General features: G+C 47.1%; 1 protein-coding gene across 1 annotated transcript in view; it reads left to right on the forward strand.

Moving 5' to 3' along the window:
- Positions 1-832: 832 nt before the first annotated feature.
- Positions 833-26,417, forward strand: part of LOC310873851 (rod cGMP-specific 3',5'-cyclic phosphodiesterase subunit alpha-like) — a gene marked incomplete at its 3' end in the record, with an annotated part of 36,421 nt that continues 10,836 nt past the window's right edge. The window contains exons 1-4 of the mRNA XM_083786402.1: positions 833-876; positions 10,858-11,029; positions 15,527-15,685; positions 20,735-20,876. Of these exons, the coding sequence (XP_083642528.1) occupies positions 10,860-11,029; positions 15,527-15,685; positions 20,735-20,876 (471 nt within the window). The 5' untranslated portion in view covers positions 833-876; positions 10,858-10,859. The remainder of the gene's footprint in view (positions 877-10,857; positions 11,030-15,526; positions 15,686-20,734; positions 20,877-26,417) is intronic.

Here is a 26,417-nt window from a genome sequence, read left to right on the forward strand (position 1 = left end):
TTGTAGTTCGGTGGTCACCTCAGTGACGTCATGTTGTAGTTCAGTGGTCACCGCAGTGACGTCATGTTGTATAGTTCGGTGGTCACCTCAGTGACGTCATGTTGTAGTTCGGTGGTCACCGCAGTGACGTCATGTTGTATAGTTCAGTGGTCACCTCAGTGACGTCATGTTGTAGTTCGGTGGTCACCTCAGTGACGTCATGTTGTAGTTCGGTGGTCACCTCAGTGACGTCATGTTGTAGTTTGGTGGTCACCTCAGTGACGTCATGTTGTAGTTCGGTGGTCACCTCAGTGACGTCATGTTGTAGTTCGGTGGTCACCTCAGTGACGTCATGTTGTAGTTCGGTGGTCACCTCAGTGACGTCATGTTGTAGTTTGGTGGTCACCTCAGTGACGTCATGTTGTAGTTCGGTGTTCACCTCAGTGACGTCATGTTGTAGTTCGGTGGTCACCTCAGTGACGTCATGTTGTAGTTCGGTGGTCACCTCAGTGACGTAATGTTGTAGTTCGGTGGTCACCTCAGTGACGTCATGTTGTAGTTCGGTGGTCACCTCAGTGACGTCATGTTGTAGTTCGGCGGTCACCTCAGTGACGTCATGTTGTAGTTCGGTGGTCACCTCAGTGACGTCATGTTGTAGTTCGGTGGTCACCCCACCACCGAAAATCCAGACACTATGTAGGAGCCTTAATGCAACAGCAACAACACACACTTGGGAGACCTGTGTGATTATCCTGTGTTGTAATTGGATGCAGGCTTATGTCCACACATGACCATTTGAATTAAAACCATCCCTCTAATCCCTCCTCTCTCTCTCTCTCAGCAGACACAGAGATATTAAACACACTTGGCCTGGAGATAACGCAAGCTCTTTATCAGGTATGTCTGCTCCTCATTTATTGACTTGTTGCTTATATAATAATAATAATATTATAATAAGATGTTTTGCAAGACAAACAAAAGGGAAGGAAAGAAAGAATTTTGAGAGCACTCACTATGTGTGAGTGTGAGTTTAAATAGAGCAACACACAACACACACACACACACACACACACACACACACACACACACACACACACACACACACACACAAAGGTAACAATTATGTCTAGTATTTTTTTGTCTTTCTTTTTTAATTATATGTCTTGTATATCCTGTCCACCCTGTCCAATTGCATTTTCTCTGTACATTTGTTTGGTATTTAATGCCATATTATGACATTTAAAAAAAAACGGATAGGTATAGTTTGCGTGTGAAGGGCAGACTAGCAGGCTCTACAGGCTATTAGGACTTGACCTCGCGTAGCCTGCCTTTGCATTGCGTATCGCCCCAGGCAGGCAGAAGATACAGTGGCGTGCACAGATGGACACTAGGGGGTGCTAGAGCACCCCCTGCCCTTTTGGCAATGTGCCCTTTTGAGAAAGAAAAAAAGGGTGGGAACCCCTTTTGGTGTTAGCATCATGTTATGCTTTATAGCTATTGAAAAATAGCAGATCTACAAGCTCGTAGCGCGCCACCGAGTGGCGCGCTACGAGCTTGTAGATCTGCTATTTTTGAAAAATCGAAGAACTGTGCACGCCACTGAGCACCTGCCCCTCTAAATGTCTGTCTGTGCACGCCACTGAGCACCTGCCCCTCTAAATGTCTGTGCACGCCACTGAGCACCTGCCCCTCTAAATGTCTGTGCACGCCACTGAGAACCTGCCCCTCTAAATGTCTGTGCACGCCACTGAGCACCTGCCCCTCTAAATGTCTGTGCACGCCACTGAGCACCTGCCCCTCTAAATGTCTGCACGCCACTGAGCACCTGCCCCTCTAAATGTCTGTGCACGCCACTGAGAACCTGCCCCTCTAAATGTCTGTGCACGCCACTGAGCACCTGCCCCTCTAAATGTCTGTGCACGCCACTGAGCACCTGCCCCTCTAAATGTCTGCACGCCACTGAGCACCTGCCCCTCTAAATGTCTGTGCACGCCACTGAGCACCTGCCCCTCTAAATGTCTGTGCACGCCACTGAGCACCTGCCCCTCTAAATGTCTGTGCACGCCACTGAGCACCTGCCCCTCTAAATGTCTGTGCACGCCACTGAGCACCTGCCCCTCTAAATGTCTGTGCACGCCACTGAGCACCTGCCCCTCTAAATGTCTGTGCACGCCACTGAGAACCTGCCCCTCTAAATGTCTGTGCACGCCACTGAGCACCTGCCCCTCTAAATGTCTGTGCACGCCACTGAGCACCTGCCCCTCTAAATGTCTGTGCACGCCACTGAGCACCTGCCCCTCTAAATGTCTGTGCACGCCACTGAGCACCTGCCCCTCTAAATGTCTGTGCACGCCACTGAGCACCTGCCCCTCTAAATGTCTGTGCACGCCACTGAGCACCTGCCCCTCTAAATGTCTGTGCACGCCACTGAGCACCTGCCCCTCTAAATGTCTGTGCACGCCACTGAGAACCTGCCCCTCTAAATGTCTGCACGCCACTGAGCACCTGCCCCTCTAAATGTCTGTGCACGCCACTGAGAACCTGCCCCTCTAAATGTCTGTGCACGCCACTGAGCACCTGCCCCTCTAAATGTCTGTGCACGCCACTGAGCACCTGCCCCTCTAAATGTCTGTGCACGCCACTGAGCACCTGCCCCTCTAAATGTCTGTGCACGCCACTGAGCACCTGCCCCTCTAAATGTCTGTGCACACCACTGAGCACCTGCCCCTCTAAATGTCTGTGCACGCCACTGAGCACCTGCCCCTCTAAATGTCTGTGCACGCCACTGAGCACCTGCCCCTCTAAATGTCTGTGCACGCCACTGAGCACCTGCCCCTCTAAATGTCTGTGCACGCCACTGAGCACCTGCCCCTCTAAATGTCTGTGCACGCCACTGAGCACCTGCCCCTCTAAATGTCTGTGCACGCCACTGAGCACCTGCCCCTCTAAATGTCTGCACGCCACTGAGCACCTGCCCCTCTAAATGTCTGTGCACGCCACTGAGCACCTGCCCCTCTAAATGTCTGTGCACGCCACTGAGCACCTGCCCCTCTAAATGTCTGTGCACGCCACTGAGCACCTGCCCCTCTAAATGTCTGTGCACGCCACTGAGCACCTGCCCCTCTAAATGTCTGTGCACGCCACTGAGCACCTGCCCCTCTAAATGTCTGTGCACGCCACTGAGCACCTGCCCCTCTAAATGTCTGTGCACGCCACTGAGCACCTGCCCCTCTAAATGTCTGTGCACGCCACTGAGCACCTGCCCCTCTAAATGTCTGCACGCCACTGAGCACCTGCCCCTCTAAATGTCTGTGCACGCCACTGAGCACCTGCCCCTCTAAATGTCTGTGCACGCCACTGAGCACCTGCCCCTCTAAATGTCTGCACGCCACTGAGCACCTGCCCCTCTAAATGTCTGCACGCCACTGAGCACCTGCCCCTCTAAATGTCTGTGCACGCCACTGAGCACCTGCCCCTCTAAATGTCTGTGCACGCCACTGAGCACCTGCCCCTCTAAATGTCTGTGCACGCCACTGAACACCTGCCCCTCTAAATGTCTGCACGCCACTGAGCACCTGCCCCTCTAAATGTCTGTGCACGCCACTGAGCACCTGCCCCTCTAAATGTCTGCACGCCACTGAGCACCTGCCCCTCTAAATGTCTGCACGCCACTGAGCACCTGCCCCTCTAAATGTCTGTGCACGCCACTGAGCACCTGCCCCTCTAAATGTCTGCACGCCACTGTCCTGCCCCTCTAAATGTCTGTGCACGCCACTGAGCACCTGCCCCTCTAAATGTCTGTGCACGCCACTGAACACCTGCCCCTCTAAATGTCTGTGCACGCCACTGAGCACCTGCCCCTCTAAATGTCTGTGCACGCCACTGAGCACCTGCCCCTCTAAATGTCTGTGCACGCCACTGAGCACCTGCCCCTCTAAATGTCTGTGCACGCCACTGAGCACCTGCCCCTCTAAATGTCTGTGCACGCCACTGAGCACCTGCCCCTCTAAATGTCTGTGCACGCCACTGAGCACCTGCCCCTCTAAATGTCTGCACGCCACTGAGCACCTGCCCCTCTAAATGTCTGTGCACGCCACTGAGCACCTGCCCCTCTAAATGTCTGTGCACGCCACTGAGCACCTGCCCCTCTAAATGTCTGTGCACGCCACTGAGCACCTGCCCCTCTAAATGTCTGCACGCCACTGAGAACCTGCCCCTCTAAATGTCTGTGCACGCCACTGAGCACCTGCCCCTCTAAATGTCTGCACGCCACTGAGCACCTGCCCCTCTAAATGTCTGTGCACGCCACTGAGCACCTGCCCCTCTAAATGTCTGTGCACGCCACTGAACACCTGCCCCTCTAAATGTCTGTGCACGCCACTGAACACCTGCCCCTCTAAATGTCTGTGCACGCCACTGAGCACCTGCCCCTCTAAATGTCTGCACGCCACTGAGCACCTGCCCCTCTAAATGTCTGTGCACGCCACTGAGCACCTGCCCCTCTAAATGTCTGCACGCCACTGAGCACCTGCCCCTCTAAATGTCTGCACGCCACTGAGAAGATAAGTGTGCTATTGTCTGGCTACGAGTACGCGAGTATAAGTTCGTTTTAATCTACTTAGTGCAGTGGTCCTGTCCTCCTGGGGCCCCAGGAGGCAGCCTCCTGGGCCCCCAGGAGGCAGCCTCCTGGGCCCCGGGAGGCAGCCTCCTGGGGCCCCGGGAGGCAGCCTCCTGGGCCCCGGGAGGCAGCCTCCTGGGCCCCGGGAGGCAGCCTCCTGGGCCCCGGGAGGCAGCCTCCTGGGCCCCGGGAGGCAGCCTCCTGGGCCCCGGGAGGCAGCCTCCTGGGCCCCGGGAGGCAGCCCGAACCTTGTCAGGGCCTCAAACCCAGTACCGTGCGGTCCAGTTGCCTCCGAAGGGCCCCTGAGAGCCATATGGGCCCCGGGCCCACTGACCCCATGGCTAATCTGGCCCTGTTAGTTGAGATAAAGATACTATAGAGCATCGAAGTCTGACGTCACTTTCAGTAGAGGGCGTCAGTCCCCAGGTTCATGTATTTTTTTAGTTGCATTGAAATCGCCATAGGAGGATTTTTAGATTGCTTCATATAAGAACTGTGTTTGAAAAATAAACATGTCATCCCGGCCGCTTCACTCATATGGATATGAAGAATCAACTGACTGAGAGAAAACGCTAATGTTACTGCTGCTGAATTAGTTAGATTTTCGCTAGAAGCAGACTGTATCATATATGAGTGACTGACTGTTGCAAACGATACAGAGACACCTCCCTGACAATAACGCCGAGACAGCTTGTTTATTTTTGATACCCTCACATGTTCTCCCCGTGTCCCCTAGGGTAGATACCCTCACATGTTCTCCCCGTGTCCCCTAGGGTAGGTACCCTCACATGTTCTCCCCGTGTCCCCTAGGGTAGATACCCTCACATGTTCTCCCCGTGTCCCCTAGGGTAGGTACCCTCACATGTTCTCCCCGTGTCCCCTAGGGTAGGTACCCTCACATGTTCTCCCCGTGTCCCCTAGGGTAGGTACCCTCACATGTTCTCCCCGTGTCCCCTAGGGTAGGTACCCTCACATGTTCTCCCCGTGTCCCCTAGGGTAGGTACCCTCACATGTTCTCTCCGTGTCCCCTAGGGTAGGTACCCTCACATGTTCTCCCCGTGTCCCCTAGGGTAGGTACCCTCACATGTTCTCCCCGTGTCCCCTAGGGTAGGTACCCTCACATGTTCTCCCCGTGTCCCCTAGGGTAGGTACCCTCACAAAAACATGCAGTAATCCTGGTCTCTAAAGTGCCTCCCCCTGGCCAGCCGGGACAACTGATGGAGGGGAAAGGAACTGGTTGGAATAACGTGTTCCTTCCACGCGCTACGTCCAACCAGGGAAACTCCCCCCTGTCAGGTGTAAAGGAGCAACTTGGACACTCAGGCATGAAGGAAGCATGAGTTCAAGTCCGTTGCTCTCCCCTTGTCCCCCATATATGGGGACTAGGTTGGTCTCCCCTTGTCCCCCATATATGGGGACTAGGTTGGTCTCCCCTTGTCCCCCATATATGGGGACTAGGTTGGTCTCCCCTTGTCCCCCATATATGGGGACTAGGTTGCTCTCCCCTTGTCCCCCATATATGGGGACTAGGTTGGTCTCCCCTTGTCCCCCATATATGGGGACTAGGTTGGTCTCCCCTTGGCCCCCATATATGGGGACTAGGTTGGTCTCCCCTTGTCCCCCATATATGGGGACTAGGTTGGTCTCCCCATGTCCCCCATATATGGGGACTAGGTTGGTCTCCCCTTGTCCCCCATATATGGGGACTAGGTTGCTCTCCCCTTGTCCCCCATATATGGGGACTAGGTTGGTCTCCCCATGTCCCCCATATATGGGGACTAGGTTGGTCTCCCCTTGTCCCCCATATATGGGGACTAGGTTGGTCTCCCCATGTCCCCCATATATGGGGACTAGGTTGGTCTCCCCTTGTCCCCCATATATGGGGACTAGGTTGCTCTCCCCTTGTCCCCCATATATGGGGACTAGGTTGGTCTCCCCATGTCCCCCATATATGGGGACTAGGTTGCTCTCCCCTTGTCCCCCATATATGGGGACTAGGTTGCTCTCCCCTTGTCCCCCATATATGGGGACTAGGTTGGTCTCCCCTTGTCCCCCATATATGGGGACTAGGTTGGTCTCCCCTTGTCCCCCATATATGGGGACTAGGTTGGTGGAGGGTGTGTAGAGCCCAGGATCACATTAGATGATTGACACAGGGGTGAAAAATGGGTTACAAAATCGTGGGACAAAAACAAATATACATGAAAGGGGGCGGGACTGCGACGCTCTATAGGAGCCTATAGGCTTGTGTCCATTGTGGTCCCTCTGTATAGCCCATTCTGACCTGAGATCAGATTCATACCAGGTTTCCACTGGACACACACTGGTCTGATTAACCCCATTCTGACCTGAGATCAGAATGGTTCTTTGATTTTTCAAAAACAGCAGACCTACAAGCTCGTAGCGCGCCACTCGGTGGCGTGCTATGAGCTTGTAGATCTGCTATTTTTTCAATAGCTAAGGTATAACATAATGCTTAAAACACCAACATGGGTTTCCGCCCCAAAATGGGTTTATAATGTTTGTGTTTACATTAGCCTGGCCATAGGAAGGGCTATAGCGCCTCTCAAAAACTACTTTTAATAATGTAACAGTTGAGACGAATAACCATCCAAGTCCATACTAATTATCTATAACATTATGGGGTCAGACTAAATTATGGTTCTCAAACTTTTTCTAGTCAAGGACCCCCAAATGAATACTTATTTGCCCACAGACCTCCATTTCAAAATATATATATATGCCAAGGACCCCTATACGAGAAGATGTCCATGGTTCTAGCAGGACCCTTCCGTTAGGGATGGGTCCGATTAATCGATTAATCGATTACCGTTGATAGGACCCAAAATCGATTATGAAAATTAATAATCGATAATCGTTTTTTTTTTTTTTAATGAAAATCTGTTGGAAAGGCAATATTGTCATCCAAACAGGACAGGGCTATAGGCCTACCAAAGTGTGCCTGGGATGTGTCTGTGTAGCTGCATGACTGAGTGGAAATTGATTCCAATCAAGATACAGGTTTGGAGGATTTAGCAGGTGTTGGGAATTTACCTAATCAGGCCTAGGCTGGGGTTGCTATGGTGATCAATTGGATCAACAGTGGTCCAGGGACCACCAGTGGTCCTCATTTAAAAGATGGAGTTAGTAACCAAATGGACCCTTATTAACTCTCAAGAGTTACAATTATTGTTAATCAACTACATCAGGGGTTCCCAAACATTTTTGACTTAGGTACCCCTTGGGGGGAAGATTTCTTTTATTTGTAGGGTTCAAAAAAGAAAAAAAAAAGAAAAAAAGAAATATAAAAATAATAATAAACCCCCCCTCATTTTGGACACATTTACACATCGTTTGACATGCATTAGGCTACGAACTGTCCTACATGGCATTTATATCTCTGGGACCCAATTTATTATTGTAAAATCAATGTTAAAGGTTTTATGACATTCATTTTCATTTATTTTAGTTTTTTCTTTTAGGTTGTATGACCTCAATTACACCCAAAAAACCTGAACTTTGAACATTCAGTGGATTTTCTGTGGTCTGGAGTTTTCTTTGGGGTTTGGAAGCCTTTTGAGCTACAATGAAAAACAGGCAAAACAGTGAAAACAGTGACATCTGCTGGCAAATCCCATTGACATATATGGGATGTGCAGGATCTTACATCACAAACAGCAGGAAAATCAGAGCACCTGTTTGAGCCAGAAAACCCCCAGATCACAGAAAATCTACTGAATGTTAAAAGTTCATGTTTTTTTTGGGTGCAATTGAGATTAGAAAACCTAAAAAAAAAATAAGAACAATTCCAAAACCTTTTTTTTAATGTCACAATCCCTTTAAAGGTATATTCAGTGATTTCACTCAAAAATCGTTTTTGGCCTGGGACCCAGCCTTTCGTCCAATCAGGATAGAGAGTCAAAAACGAAACCTAAGGTTTTTTTTTACCCCCAGGGGTTAACTGGGGACAGGGAGGAACTCCTTATATTGTCAGCACACTCTATAGTAGGGAGGATTATCACAACAAAACAAAAAAATAAGTGATATTTGAATGAAGTGAAATCACTGAATATACCTTTAATTTGTAACTCTTGAGAGTGTACAAAATGGAACCAAATGCACCCGTTTGTACAGACCCATAAGGGTCCATTTGGATCCTTTTTTTATGACTATCATTTGGCTTGGGAGTGGGACCCCCTGAAACTCCGTCAGGGACCCCTATAAGGTCCCCCCGGACGGACCCCACTTTGGGAACCACTGACTGTTTGTAGGTCTGCTATTTCTTTTTTAAATCGAAGAACGACTGACATTTTTAGAATCTGATCTCAGGTCAGAATGGGTTCATCAGACCAGTGTGTGTCCAGTGGAAACCTCGTATGAATCTGATCTCAGGTCAGAAAGGGTTAAATGTTTTACACAACCTCCTAACGACGATCATCCCGTTGCGTTGGACGGACGCGTCCATCTTGATTTGACTATATAGTTGTGTATATTCGTACGTCTCTAAATGTTTCGATGAATTGAAAATGGCGGGCCCCAGTGTAAACAAGTGTAATGCTTAGTGTATGGTAAGGTTGGGCGATATGCCAATTTTTTTCAACCGCCAATCGTCTGACCAATATTCGCCGATTGACGATGTATTCGTGTCATAAAAGTAAAGTGAGAACAGCTCACTGCAGGTCGCAAAAAAGCCAGATCTACAAGCTCTCAAGGCGCTGCGTCCTGCCTGTTTTCGCAGCTCCGTTTGCTAGGCGTTGAGAGCTTGTAGATCAGTCTGTTTCTGCAGCAGTCAGGGTAACTAGCTCCCTTCCCTCCCCGCACCGGTCGTCGGAGGCTCGGAGCGGAGCCCACAAGCTGCTGCGGCCGCCCCGGGCTGATCCACACAGGCTCTCAAGGCATCGCGTCCTGCCTGTTTTTGCAGTGCCGTTCGCTACGCGTTGAGAGCTTGTAGATCTGTCTATTTTTTGCAGCGCTGGTGTCGGGGGTTTGTTCACGTTGTCAATAAAAATAACTTGGATTACAGGCGGAGATGAAGTTCAATCAGTGGGTTGCAGCAGTATTGGCTACACGCTAAGCTAACGCTAAAGCTAATGAATGATCCCCGTGCCTATACACTAACACTAGTAGACAGTTTTTTTTATTTCCCCCCCCGCCACTCACGGGTGGCGCATTGGGATTGTGATGAGACACGAGACAGCAGTGTGCATTCTGTTGTGACTGTATATTATTAAACTGCATGGGTCTGGACTCCGGAGCTTAAACAACATGTAGGCTACAGGCTCCCAGCCAGGCTGCCGTAAGTGCCGTGCCGCGGTGCCCGATGCTGGGCTGGCTGCTGACAGTGCTGAGTGCGGGGACTGTGGGAGGCTGGGAGCATACCATTATAACGGGGGGGGATTTCCACCCGGCCGCTGTTACTACTTTGCTGATTCACATGTTGCTCATACACTTTACGTTGTTAATTGGGCTGAATCGTCCCGAGAAATCGCCTAATAAAAATATTCGGCGATTGGATTCGTATATTCGCGATTGACGATGTATTCGTATCGTCACCCAACCCTAGTGTATGGTGGCGTCCACTCACATTTAACAGTCTTTGTATTGAGTTGTACTTGAAATGTACTGTAATTCTGAAAAAAATGTTTTGGTGTTTTAACCCATTCTGACCTGAGATCAGATTCTAAAAATGTCTATTACATCCTGACAGTTTCATTATTAACCCATTCTGACCTGAGATCAGATTCTAAAAGTGTCTTCGATTTTTCAAAAATAGCAGACCTACAAGCTTATATCGCGCCACTCGGTGGCGCGATATAAGCTTGTAGATCTGCTATTTTTCAATAGCTAAAGCATAACATGATGCCAACACCAAAATGGGTGCCCGGTCAGAATGGGTTAAGCATCATGTTATGCTTTAGCTATTGAAAAATAGCAGATCTGCAAGCTCTTAGCGCGACACCGAGTGGCGCGCTGCGAGCTTGTAGGTCTGCTATTTTTGAAAAATCGTGAAAATGTGGCGCAAAATTTGGAACATATATTCTTTCAGAGCGAACGTTTTCAACTCAAATCTTTGCTTCTGGGAAACATGAGGTTTTTCAGAAAACCGTCATGATTTAGAAGACATTTGTAGAATTTGTACAAGATCAGGTCTAAATGGGTTAATGAATCAATCGATAAAATCAATCAATCAATCAATCAATCAATCAATCAATCAATCAATCAATCAATCAATCAATCAATCAATCAATCGATCTTCACAGCCATGGTGGACGAGACCGCGGCCGAGCAGTTCCTGGACGCGAACCCGCAGTTCGCCAAGCAGTACTACGACGTCAACTTCAGGCCCAAGGTCATCTATGACCTGCTGGCCGACAACCGCAAGATCGTCCTGGACGTCTCCGCGCACCACGACCTGACCTCCGTGGAACACAGGTAGATAAACTCACCTTCACCTTCACCTTCACAGGTAGATTAATTCACCTTCACCTTCACAGGTAGATAAACTCACCTTCACAGGTAGATAAACTCACCTTCACCTTCACCTTCACAGGTAGATAAACTCACCTTCACCTTCACAGGTAGATAAACTCACCTTCACCTTCACAGGTAGATAAACTCACCTTCACCTTCACAGGTAGATAAACTCACCTTCACCTTCACCTTCACAGGTAGATAAACTCACCTTCACCTTCACAGGTAGATAAACTCACCTTCACCTTCACAGGTAGATAAACTCACCTTCACCTTCACCTTCACAGGTAGATTAATTCACCTTCACCTTCACAGGTAGATAAACTCACCTTCACCTTCACAGGTAGATTAATTCACCTTCACCTTCACAGGTAGATAAACTCACCTTCACCTTCACAGGTAGATAAACTCACCTTCACCTTCACAGGTAGATAAACTCACCTTCACCAACACTGGAACACAGGTAGATAAACTCACCTTCACCAACACAGGAACACAGGTAGATAAACTCACCTTCACCAACACTGGAACACAGGTAGATAAACTCACCTTCACCAACACTGGAACACAGGTAGATAAACTCACCTTCACCAACACTGGAACACAGGTAGATAAACTCACCTTCACCTTCACAGGTAGATTAATTCACCTTCACCTTCACAGGTAGATAAACTCACCTTCACCAACACTGGAACACAGGTAGATAAACTCACCTTCACCTTCACAGGTAGATAAACTCACCTTCACCAACACTGGAACACAGGTAGATAAACTCACCTTCACCAACACTGGAACACAGGTAGATAAACTCACCTTCACCAACACAGGAACACAGGTAGATAAACTCACCTTCACCAACACTGGAACACAGGTAGATAAATAGGGGATTCACACTATGGTCCCGGGTGCGCACTCACCCACTACCCACTTGGCAGATGTTGTGGTTTAGTGTGAATGATGCGTACCGTTCCCGGGAGCGGATCGCCCAACCGTCCCCGGGACCGCATGGGGGGGGGTTCTCTGGACCGTTGAAGTGTATTCAGATACGGATCGTTCCAATGTGAATGAATGCGTACCTAAAGAAGGAAGTGGACTGTTTTTTTTTTAAAGAACGTGACATAATCTCTAGTCGACGAGCCAAGCGTCCATAACAAAAAAAACACAGCCTCTGCACGATGCGTAACACCAGCGCATTTCTCAACGCCGCCCGTCTCCTGTTGAATCTGCGTATACGCGCAGCACCGCGCGCTGATCTTATTCTGCGGACTACACGTGGCTCTTGGGCTTTGCTTGGCACAGTTTCCAAAGTAAAACAAAATAATAATAATGCTAAAGTAGAATCCATAGCAAACTAATACACTGGAGCACAGAACTGACTGACACAGTGAATAGCAGGCAGGCTGACAGTGAAGTAGTATAACGGCAAAAAGCCAAAGAGGCAATGCAATGCAGTGTGTCTGGATTTATTTGAGACAATGTCGCACAGTTGATGGTCAGTGTCCGTGCGCGCCAGCCATCAAGCACACCGTCATCAGGAGGATTAAAGGATTAAAGTACCCGGGTGCGCTGTTGAATCTCGGGCAGTGTGAATCATGGCCATCGGGGACCAGGCAACCGTATTCGGAAACGGTTCCAATGAAACGGATTCAGTCCGTCTCAGTGTGAATCCCCTATGATTCACCTTCCACAACACTGGAACACGGGTAGATTCATTCACCTTCACCTTCACCTTCACCTTCACCTTCACCTTCACCTTCACCTTCACCTTCACAGGTAAATCCACCTTCCACAACACTGGCCACTCAGGTGTGGAATGCCCCGCCCCCTTCCCTCGAAAAACCAGCAAATGAAGAAAGGACTGAGAATTCACCTGTCACTGTCGTCCGCTCAACAGAAGCCATACCTCTATGGAGCCACTGTCGTCCGCTCAACAGAAGCCATACCTCTATGGAGCCACTGTCGTCCGCTCAACAGAAGCCATACCTCTATGGAGCCACTGTCGTCCGCTCAACAGAAGCCATACCTCTATAGAGCCACTGTCGTCCGCTCAACAGAAGCCATACCTCTATGGAGCCACTGTCGTCCGCTCAACAGAAGCCATACCTCTATGGAGCCACTGTCGTCCGCTCAACAGAAGCCATAGCTCTATGGAGCCACTGTCGTCCGCTCAACAGAAGCCATACCTCTATGGAGCCAGAGCGTCGCAGTCCCTCCCCCTTTCAGAAAGTATTTATTACAAGACGTTTACGCCACGGCGGACAAAGACGACTCTTGTCGTGACAAATCATGACAACACACACAATATTTCGGGCCAAACAAAGAATTAGAAAGTAGAAGAAAACGGCAGGTTACACAACACTTTTTTTGTTGTTTTTCTTCTTTGTCATTATTTGTTTGGTCCAAAATATTGTGTGTGTTTGTCATGATTTGCCACGACAAGAGTTGGCTTCGTACGACCGCTTAAAAAGGTCTTTAAATAAATTAAATAAGAACTGCCTATGGGGAAAATGCACTGGGATTCATTTCCTGGGCCACTCGTTGTTCTGAAAGGGGGCGGGACTGCGACGCTCTATTCCCCCGCTCTCCAATTGATTTCTGTGAGCCGCAGCCGAGCCACGCTCGGGAATCATTTGATTAGTAGATTTGACCCCCCCCAATCCAACCCTTTGATGCTGAGTGCCAAGCAGAGCAGGGAGGGCATAGAGCACCGAAGTCCTGACGTAACTCGCTCATCCCGACGATTCCCCTGGTTCGCGGAAGTAATTTCTCTATGGAGAATAACATGGGGTGATCTTAATATCGTCTACTATAAGCGTTGTGGTCCAAAAATAAACAAGCTGTCTCGGCGTTATTGTCAGGGAGGTGTCTCTGTATCGTTATATTGTCAGGGAGGTGTCTCTGTATCGTTATATTGTCAGGGAGGTGTCTCTGTATCGTTTGCAACAGTCAGTCACTCATATATGATACAGTCTGCTTCTAGCGAAAATCTAACTAATTCAGCAGCAGTAACATTAGCGTTTTCTCTCAGTCAGTTGATTCTTCATATCCATATGAGTGAAGCGGCCGGGGTGACATGTTTATTTTTCAAACACAGTTGTTATATGAGGCGATCTAAAATCGCCTCAATGGGGATTTCAATGCAACTAAACAAATACATGAACCTGGGGACTGGCGCCCTCTACTGAAAGTGACGTCAGACTTCGGTGCTCTATTGGGTCCCATTTTTACAGCCTTTGGTATGCTGGGGGATCGAACCCCTGACCTCCCTGCAGTTTCAGGGCGGACACTCTCTAACCACAAGGCCAGTGAGTGGTGGTCTTCGGTGATGTGTGCGTAACGTTACTGTATTATGCCCTGTACTGTATATACAATACGAGACAGTCAAATCATTTACATCTCCCAAAGTTCCGTACTGGTCTGTGTCAGTTCTCCATCAGATACAGGGGGGGGGGGGCAGCTATGGAATCTCATCAAATTCTACTTCATTAAAACATTCCAAACATAAGTCTAGGACCCGCTTAATTGACCAGATCACCTGATTATATTTCTTTGTATCATCTATTCTTTTCTCTAATCATGTAAATAACCTTTTCTTGTTGTGTTTTTGTTTTGTTTATGTTTTATAATACGGCATTCATGTTTTCTGGATATTCTATATCTCATGTACAATGTCAATCGATTAAAATATTTAACTCGATTAATCGCATGATTGTCCATAGTTAACTGTGACTAATCGCAAATTAATCGCATATTTTGTATACGTTCTAAATATACCTTAAATCAGTGGTTTTCAAGATTTTTCATATCAAGGCCCATTATTTATTCTGCATTTGAGCCACGGAACCACCATTTGATGACATTTAGCCTTCCAGACCCAAACTAAAGAACTGTATTGATGTTGGCCAATGGTACCATTACGAGAGATAACAGGCCATGTTGATCAAAATAACATTGTTTTCTAAGTTTTCTAATTGTGTAGACTCACTGGGAGAGAGAGAGAGGGGGAGAGAGGCGGGGCTCACTGACTGCCTGCATTCACATGCATGCGTCTCTCAACCATTCTGTCAAACTTCACAGTGCGTTAATAGCGCATTAAAAAAAAATTGTGCCATTAAAAGGATTGTGAGTTAACTAGTTAATAGTGCGTTAACTTTGACAGCCCTAATTTATATGTTCACTGTGTTGTTTTTATACTGTGCTGAATAAATAAATACAAAATACAAATACAATACTGTCTCATCAACCCAGTAACGTTACTGTACTATACCCTGTACTGTTTTATCAACCCAGTAACGTTACTGTACTATACCCTGTACTGTCTCATCAAGCCAGTAACGTTACTGTACTATACCCTGTACTGTCTCATCAAGCCAGTAACGTTACTGTACTATACCCTGTACTGTCTCATCAACCCAGTAACGTTACTGTACTATACCCTGTACTGTTTTATCAACCCAGCGAGGTGATGTTTGACCTGATCCGGGACGTCCAGGAAGAGAAGGAGATGGAGCTGGAGCTCTACAACCTGCTGAAGCACCTCTGCTCCGTCCTCCAGGCCGACCGCATGAGCCTCTGGCTCCACCGCTCCCGCAACGGCATCTCCGAGATCTACACCAGGTCTGTTATTGTTCATTAAATCGGGCCTGAATATCCACCTTTCAGCAGGCCCGAGGGAGAGGAAATGATCTCTCTCTACTCATGGATTTTGTTTTTCATTATACTTTTTGAGCAGTGGTCCTTGATGGGATTCCAGGTGGTCCCACAGCTAAATGATGGAACGTTGGTATAACCAAATGGACCCTTATACCCATTTAGGCCTGAAATTAACCCATTTTGACCTGAGATCAGATTCATACGAGGTTTCCACTGGACACACACTGGTCGGATCAACCCATTCTGACCTGAGATCAGATTCTAAAAATGTCAGTCGCTCTTCGATTTTTCAAAAAATAGCAGACCTACAAGCTCGTAGCTGTAGCTGTACTGACCGGTACAACCACAGTCTGATACTGTTGTACTGACCGGTACAACCTCAGTCTGATACTGTTGTACTGACCGGTACAACCTCAGTCTGATACTGTTGTACTGACCGGTACAACCTCAGTCTGATACTGTTGTACTGACCGGTACAACCACAGTCTGATACTGTTGTACTGACCACTACAACCTCAGTCTGATACTGTTGTACTGACCGGTACAACCACAGTCTGATACTGTTGTACTGACCGGTACAACCTCAGTCTGATACTGTTGTACTGACCGGTACAACCACAGTCTGATACTGTTGTACTGACCGGTACAACCACAGTCTGATACTGTTGTACTGACCGGTACAACCACAGTCTGATACTGTTGTACTGACCACTACAACCACAGTCTGATACTGTTGTACTGACCGGTACAACCACAGTCTGATACTGTTGTACTGACCAGTACAACCACAGTCTGATACTGTTGTACTGACCGGTACAACCACAGTCTGATACTGTTGTACTGACCACTACAACCACAGTCTGATACTGTTGTACTGACCAGTACAACCTCAGTCTGATACTGTTGTACTGACCAGTACAACCTCAGTCTGATACTGTTGTACTGACCACTACAACCACAGTCTGATACTGTTGTACTGACCGGTACAACCTCAGTCTGATACTGTTGTACTGACCGGTACGACCTCAGTCTGATACTGTTGTACTGACCAGTACAACCACAGTCTGATACTGTTGTACTGACCGGTACAACCACAGTCTGATACTGTTGTACTGACCGGTACAACCTCAGTCTGATACTGTTGTACTGACCGGTACGACCTCAGTCTGATACTGTTGTACTGACCAGTACGACCACAGTCTGATACTGTTGTACTGACCAGTACGACCACAGTCTGATACTGTTGTACTGACCACTACAACCACAGTCTGATACTGTTGTACTGACCAGTACAACCTCAGTCTGATACTGTTGTACTGACCACTACAACCACAGTCTGATACTGTTGTACTGACCAGTACGACCTCAGTCTGATACTGTTGTACTGACCGGTACAACCACAGTCTGATACTGTTGTACTGACCGGTACAACCACAGTCTGATACTGTTGTACTGACCACTACAACCACAGTCTGATACTGTTGTACTGACCGGTACAACCACAGTCTGATACTGTTGTACTGACCAGTACAACCTCAGTCTGATACTGTTGTACTGACCAGTACAACCACAGTCTGATACTGTTGTACTGACCAGTACAACCTCAGTCTGATACTGTTGTACTGACCGGTACAACCACAGTCTGATACTGTTGTACTGACCGGTACAACCTCAGTCTGATACTGTTGTACTGACCGGTACAACCTCAGTCTGATACTGTTGTACTGACCAGTACAACCTCAGTCTGATACTGTTGTACTGACCGGTACAACCTCAGTCTGATACTGTTGTACTGACCGGTACAACCACAGTCTGATACTGTTGTACTGACCAGTACAACCACAGTCTGATACTTTTGTACTGACCGGTACAACCACAGTCTGATACTGTTGTACTGACCACTACAACCACAGTCTGATACTGTTGTACTGACCGGTACAACCACAGTCTGATACTGTTGTACTGACCAGTAAAACCACAGTCTGATACTGTTCTACTGACCAGTACAACCACAGTCTGATACTGTTCTACTGACCAGTACAACCACAGTCTGATACTGTTGTACTGACCGGTACAACCACAGTCTGATACTGTTGTACTGACCGGTACGACCACAGTCTGATACTGTTGTACTGACCACTACAACCTCAGTCTGATACTGTTGTACTGACCACTACAACCACAGTCTGATACTGTTGTACTGACCGGTACAACCTCAGTCTGATACTGTTGTACTGACCGGTACAACCTCAGTCTGATACTGTTGTACTGACCGGTACAACCACAGTCTGATACTGTTGTACTGACCAGTACAACCACAGTCTGATACTGTTGTACTGACCGGTACAACCACAGTCTGATACTGTTGTACTGACCGGTACAACCACAGTCTGATACTGTTGTACTGACCGGTACAACCACAGTCTGATACTGTTGTACTGACCGGTACAACCACAGTCTGATACTGTTGTACTGACCACTACAACCACAGTCTGATACTGTTGTACTGACCGGTACAACCTCAGTCTGATACTGTTGTACTGACCGGTACAACCTCAGTCTGATACTGTTGTACTGACCAGTACGACCACAGTCTGATACTGTTGTACTGACCGGTACAACCACAGTCTGATACTGTTGTACTGACCGGTACAACCTCAGTCTGATACTGTTGTACTGACCGGTACAACCACAGTCTGATACTGTTGTACTGACCGGTACAACCTCAGTCTGATACTGTTGTACTGACCGGTACAACCACAGTCTGATACTGTTGTACTGACCAGTACAACCACAGTCTGATACTGTTGTACTGACCAGTACAACCTCAGTCTGATACTGTTGTACTGACCGGTACAACCTCAGTCTGATACTGTTGTACTGACCAGTACAACCACAGTCTGATACTGTTGTACTGACCGGTACGACCACAGTCTGATACTGTTGTACTGACCGGTACAACCACAGTCTGATACTGTTGTACTGACCGGTACAACCACAGTCTGATACTGTTGTACTGACCGGTACAACCTCAGTCTGATACTGTTGTACTGACCAGTACAACCACAGTCTGATACTGTTGTACTGACCGGTACAACCACAGTCTGATACTGTTGTACTGACCGGTACAACCACAGTCTGATACTGTTGTACTGACCGGTACAACCACAGTCTGATACTGTTGTACTGACCGGTACAACCTCAGTCTGATACTGTTGTACTGACCGGTACAACCACAGTCTGATACTGTTGTACTGACCGGTACAACCACAGTCTGATACTGTTGTACTGACCGGTACGACCACAGTCTGATACTGTTGTACTGACCACTACAACCACAGTCTGATACTGTTGTACTGACCGGTACAACCGCAGTCTGTTACTGTTGTACTGACCGGTACAACCACAGTCTGATACTGTTGTACTGACCGGTACAACCACAGTCTGATACTGTTGTACTGACCGGTACAACCACAGTCTGATACTGTTGTACTGACCGGTACAACCTCAGTCTGATACTGTTGTACTGACCGGTACAACCACAGTCTGATACTGTTGTACTGACCGGTACAACCTCAGTCTGATACTGTTGTACTGACCGGTACAACCACAGTCTGATACTGTTGTACTGACCGGTACAACCACAGTCTGATACTGTTGTACTGACCGGTACAACCACAGTCTGATACTGTTGTACTGACCGGTACAACCACAGTCTGATACTGTTGTACTGACCGGTACAACCACAGTCTGATACTGTTGTACTGACCGGTACAACCACAGTCTGATACTGTTGTACTGACCGGTACAACCACAGTCTGATACTGTTGTACTGACCAGTAAAACCACAGTCTGATACTGTTCTACTGACCAGTACAACCACAGTCTGATACTGTTCTACTGACCAGTACAACCACAGTCTGATACTGTTGTACTGACCACTACAACCACAGTCTGATACTGTTGTACTGACCACTACAACCACAGTCTGATACTGTTGTACTGACCAGTACGACCACAGTCTGATACTGTTGTACTGACCAGTACAACCACAGTCTGATACTGTTGTACTGACCGGTACAACCACAGTCTGATACTGTTGTACTGACCAGTACAACCACAGTCTGATACTGTTGTACTGACCAGTACAACCACAGTCTGATACTGTTGTACTGACCAGTACAACCACAGTCTGGGGGTTCAGTGCCTTGCTCAAGGGCACTTGAGCGGTGTTGTGTGAGTGATGACCAATCACTTCCCCCCCCAGATCACTCCCACAATAACCAAACCCCCCACATAGCCTCAAGACGTTCAACAAATGGGACAGTGACATCGTAACACAAACAGCACCACAGGGTTGTGACAGATAGAGATAATATCAGACTGTAACTTTAGATGAAGCACTCTTTATAACGGAGTATTATTAAAATGTTTATAATCTTAATTGCCATGACAAAAGCTGGACATATAGGAGGGGCTAGCGGCCATCCTAAAAAAAAAGACTTTTGTTTAACAGTTTGACTGTTTTACACGCTTAACCCGCATTTTAATCAACCCCCCTTCACTGCCGAGATTGTTGTATTACCTTTAGAGCATACGCTGAATTATTTGGGCTTTTAATCCGCGAAAATCGAGCGAAAAAAGCTTCCCCCGTTTGTTATGAACGATCGCACCACCCGCCATCTTGGTACACCCGGAAGACGCAGCACAGGACCCTCCTCCATGAGGCGTTGAACCCCATTCGTTTGCATTGGCCTCAATTTCCCAGAAGCCCTAGCAGCCCACAGCATGTGACGATTTCCGGTTTCGTCATCAAAACAAATGCATCTACTCTCTATTTCCGCGGCGAAGACGGATTTTCTTTTTATTTATTACATTACGGCGGATTAAACACATAAAACAAAAGGCGGTATTAGCGGGGTTGGCAGCGACAGTAACCTGGAGTAATCCATTCCCGGCACGGAAACTGTTTTAACGGACATCACCATGTATAATTATTTCCTCATCCCGCAGGTTGTTCAACGTTCACAAAGATGCCGTGTTCGAGCGGTGTATCGTGAACCCGGGCGTGGAGATCGTCTATCCCGTGGATCTGGGAATTGTGGGCTTTGTGGCGACCAACAAGAAGTTCCTCAACATCCATGACGTGTCCAAGGTATGGGGGGAAAAAAAGTCACATCCATTCTGACCTGAGATCAGATTCTAAAATTGTCTTCTACATCCTGACAGTTTTCCGTTCTGACCTGAGATCAGATTCTAAAATTGTCTTCTACATCCTGACAGTTTTCCATTCTGACCTGAGATCAGATTCTAAAATTGTCTTCTACATCCTGACAGTTTTCCGTTCTGACCTGAGATCAGATTCTAAAATTGTCTTCTACATCCTGACAGTTTTCCATTCTGACCTGAGATCAGATTCTAAAATTGTCTTCTACATCCTGACAGTTTTCCGTTCTGACCTGAGATCAGATTCTAAAATTGTCTTCTACATCCTGACAGTTTTCCGTTCTGACCTGAGATCAGATTCTAAAATTGTCTTCTACATCCTGACAGTTTTCCATTCTGACCTGCAGATCAGATTCTAAAATTGTCTTCTACATCCTGACAGTTTTCCATTCTGACCTGAGATCAGATCGATTCATACTCCTATTTTACCGCTGGACAACAGGTCGTTTCGAGGAAGCAATCTGTGATTGGTTGAAACTGCCTCCTAGCCGTGGATCAAACCAGCACCGTTCACCACCTAATCAAAACAAAGGATTCAGCTGCTCTGTTCTCCCAGAGCGCTTCCAAACTAGTTTCTTGGGACATTTGTGGTCGTAGTGACTACATCTGTCATTAAGAAAAGGACACTGCCAAAGCATCTCCAGGGGTCCCCGGGCAAGAATAGAAAAAGAATCACCTGCAAGGACACAAAGTATAGCTGATAAGATTTCTGATGGGCACTTATATGGTAGAAAAATCGTGAAAATATTTATTTCAGAAAACTTAGAATATATAGAATATATATATATATATATATATATATATATATATATATATATATATATATATTTTTTTTTTTTTTTTGAGGTCGGGCCTAAATGGGCTAGTTAGTTTCCTAGCTTATACTTATTACTTATTAGCTTATTACTTATGATTCTTAATGACTGTTCCATCATCTGTGTGAGGAAGTACCAAGGCAGGAACCACCAGAGGGCAGTAGAATACCACGTGACTGTGTGACTAATCCACCCCCAAAGCCAGCTCAATGTCATTACAACCAATATACCTTCGTTTGACATTTCCAAAAGGCATCCCAGACATGCCAGGTTTGTCAGGGCAGTCTTGGGCCTCTGGCCTCAGCTATACTGCCTCTGGCCTCAGCTATACTGCCTCTGGCCTCAGCTATACTGCCTCTGGCCTCAGCTATACTGCCTCTGGCCTCAGCTATACTGCCTCTGGCCTCAGCTATACTGCCTCTGGCCTCAGCTATACTGCCTCTGGCCCTCAGCTATACTGCCTCTGGCCCTCAGCTATACTGCCTCTGGCCTCAGCTATACTGCCTCTGGCCTCAGCTATACTGCCTCTGGCCTCAGCTATACTGCCTCTGGCCTCAGCTATACTGCCTCTGGCCTCAGCTATACTGCCTCTGGCCTCAGCTATACTGCCTCTGGCCTCAGCTATACTGCCTCTGGCCTCAGCTATACTGCCTCTGGCCTCAGCTATACTGCCTCTGGCCTCAGCTATACTGCCTCTGGCCTCAGCTATACTGCCTCTGGCCCTCAGCTATACTGCCTCTGGCCTCAGCTATACTGCCTCTGGCCTCAGCTATACTGCCTCTGGCCTCCGCTATACTGCCTCTGATGGCCTCAGCTATACTGTGTTGTTTTTGACGGCAACATTTTTGTTTTTAGTCATAGTCTCTTGAATGGGTTTAATTTAGTTTTAGTCACATTAAAGTAATCTGGAATGTATTAGTCTATATAGTTTTACTAAAGTCTTATGATATTTAGTCGACTAAATCTACAGTTGATTTAGTCGACTAAAATGTATTTTGCCTGGGCCTTGATGCCTGATTTTACACTTTGAACGAAATTGTCAATATTATGTAGTCTCTGTTTTAGTCAGTTTTCATTTAGTTTCCATTTAGTTTTCATCAGTGGAAAAAGGTAGTCGATGTACGATGATAAGAGCGCCCCTCACTTCACACGGGTGTGATTTTTTAGGGCCTTTAGCCCCTTCGTCTCAATATTTGCCATTGACGATGAAAGGAGAAATTAGGGTCAAATGTCTGCCAAATATGACGTAAATGTGTGCCAACACAAACATTACATGCAGTTGACAATGAAGAGAACATGTATGTCACATCAAATCAGCTAACCAATCACATAAATTCAGTTCAATGAAAGGAAAAAAATAGGTCATAATGTGCCTCAAATATGATGCAAATGTTTTCCCCACACGTCTCAATATTTGCCTTTTATTTTTATTTTTTATCCCACGATTTTGTAACCCAGTTTTCTTTTCACCCAGTGCCAATTATCTAATGTAATCCTGGGCGCTACACTTCCTCTGCCAACCTGGGGGGGCAGCGGACTGACCTCATGCCTCCTTCTATGCATGAGGAGTCCAAGTTGCTCCTTTACACCTGACAGAGGGGAATTTCCCCGGCCGGACGTAGCGCGTGGAAGGGACACGTTATTCCGACCAGTTCCTTTCCCCTCCATCAGGGGGGAGGTAGTTTTAGAGACCAGGATTATACTGCATGTTTTTGTGAGGGTATCTACCCTAGGGGACACGGGGAGAACATGTGAGGGTACCTACCCTAGGGGACACGGGGAGAACATGTGAGGGTACCTACCCTAGGGGACACGGGGAGAACATGTGAGGGTATCTACCCTAGGGGACACGGGGAGAACATGTGAGGGTATACCTACCCTAGGGGACACGGGGAGAACATGTGAGGGTATACCTACCCTAGGGGACACGGGGAGAACATGTGAGGGTATACCTACCCTAGGGGACACGGGGAGAACATGTGAGGGTATACCTACCCTAGGGGACACGGGGAGAACATGTGAGGGTATACCTACCCTAGGGGACACGGGGAGAACATGTGAGGGTATACCTACCCTAGGGGACACGGGGAGAACATGTGAGGGTATCTACCCTAGGGGACACGGGGAGAACATGTGAGGGTATACCTACCCTAGGGGACACGGGGAGAACATGTGAGGGTATACCTACCCTAGGGGACACGGGGAGAACATGTGAGGGTATACCTACCCTAGGGGACACGGGGAGAACATGTGAGGGTATACCTACCCTAGGGGACACGGGGAGAACATGTGAGGGTATACCTACCCTAGGGGACACGGGGAGAACATGTGAGGGTACCTACCCTAGGGGACACGGGGAGAACATGTGAGGGTATCTACCCTAGGGGACACGGGGAGAACATGTGAGGGTATACCTACCCTAGGGGACACGGGGAGAACATGTGAGGGTATACCTACCCTAGGGGACACGGGGAGAACATGTGAGGGTATACCTACCCTAGGGGACACGGGGAGAACATGTGAGGGTATACCTACCCTAGGGGACACGGGGAGAACATGTGAGGGTATACCTACCCTAGGGGACACGGGGAGAACATGCAAACTCCACACAGAAAGTCCCTTTCGCCAACCCCCGCCTCGGGTATGGGCACTGATGACGCGGAGGAGGGAACCACCCACCTCGGGCATCAACCAGTGTTGTTTTTGGCAGCAAATTTCTATTTTAGTTTCGTCATAGTCTTTGGACTGAAACTTCATTTAGTTTTAGTCACCTGGAAATGTCTTAGTGTTAGTCTAGTTTTATGTCATAAGATTTTAGTCGACTAAATCTACAGGTGATTTAGTCGACTAAAATGTGTTTTGGTGGGCCTTGATGCCGTCGTAATGAGTGTTTTTACACTTGCTGAAAATAGCCGATCGGCTTGTAGATCGGCTATTTTCAGAAAGCAACCAAGTGTAAAATTACTTATACTGGATCTCTCGTCCACTAGGTCCCTACCTAGCATTTTAGTCTAGTTTTTATCTGTTGACGAAATTGTCAATATATTTAGTCTAGTTTTAGTCATCATGGCTTAGTTTTCATTTAGTTTCCATTTAGTTTTTGTCAGTGAAAAAAAGGTAGTCGACGAACATTTTTCGTCTTAGTTTTAGTCGACGAAAACAACACTGGCATCAACACCATTATGAAAATTACAAAAGATATAATTGTCCCGGGGGGGGAAATCCCCCATGTTTAGTGTTCTTGGGGTTACTTTCCTGTTACTGGCAAGAAATGGCTAATATTCCACCATAATTGGCTGTCTTCATGATACATTGACATAACAACGCGTCATCAGAGCGGAGGGAGGGGCGTCAGCTGCGACTCCGCGGCTCCGCCCACCCCCCGGGGTAAGATTTGTGATTTGTTATTTGCTCTCGTTCACTGCAATGCAATTTGCGGCATTTTCAAAACAATATTGCGCAGAGTAGCGATTATCAAACGTATTTGCAATGCCATACGTTGAAAGATCTGTTGCCCGCGGACAAGGCACGTTACCTCCGCAAGTTAGATATTATCGGCATGGATGTTTGTCCGTATGTGATTAAGGATTGGAAAAAGTTGCATTGGCAGCCATAGAAAATTCTGCCCAGGGTAAAAAACCGGATGTGATGTTTTTGGGCGTTCCTGTCTTGTTAAAAAACCGGCTGTGACGTTTTTGGGCGTTCCTGTCTTGTTTCGTGTCAATGTATGCTAATGCTGTGGGTGTCGCCCTATAGTAATTCAGGCTAACACAGGAAAAGACTAGCAGTAACATTATTATTATTATTATTATTGTTACTGGTCATTAGGGCTGCACGATATGGACAAAATGTCATATCTGCGTTTTATATTGATACGATATAGGCCTACAATATTACCATTACAATTTAATATCCTATATCCTAAGTGAGGAGCAGTGTTGTTTTCGTCGACTAAAACTAAGACGAAAAATGTTCGTCGACTACCTTTTTCCACTGAAGAAAACTAAATGGAAACTAAATTAAAACTAAGCTATGGTGACTAAAACTAAGACTAAATATACTGACAATTTCGTCAACAAATAAAAACTAGACTAAAATGTTAGGAAGGGACTAGTGGACAACAGATTACTTTTACACTTGGTTGCATGCTGAAAATAGCAGATCTACAAGCTCACAACGCGTCGCGCTGCGACACGTTGTGAGCTTGTAGATCGGCTATTTTCAGCAAGTGTAAAAACACTCGTTACGACGGCATCAAGACCCGCCAAAATACATTTTAGTCGACTAAATCAACTGTAGATTTAGTCGACTAAAATCTCATGACATTTGGTCGACTAAAACTAGACTAACACTATCACATTCCAGGTGACTAAAATGTGACTAAAACTAAATTAAAACTATTCAGGAGACTATGACTAAAACTAAAATCAAAATTTGCTGCCAAAAACAACACTGGTGAGGAGAGTCTTATCGTTATACGTCATCTCATGAACAACCACATTCATGTGATTGGTTAGCCTTCATTGTCAATGGCATTTCATGTTTACAGTGTTGCCGCAAGTTTACCTCATATTTGGCGGACATTTCCACCTAATTTCTACTTTCATTGTCAATGGCAAATATTGAGACGTGTGGCAACAGAAGCTGTATATGGG

The sequence above is a fragment of the Protomyctophum parallelum genome (assembly GCF_964188405.1).
Source record: "Protomyctophum parallelum genome assembly, chromosome: 16".
NCBI classification, from domain to species: Eukaryota; Metazoa; Chordata; class Actinopteri; order Myctophiformes; family Myctophidae; genus Protomyctophum; species Protomyctophum parallelum.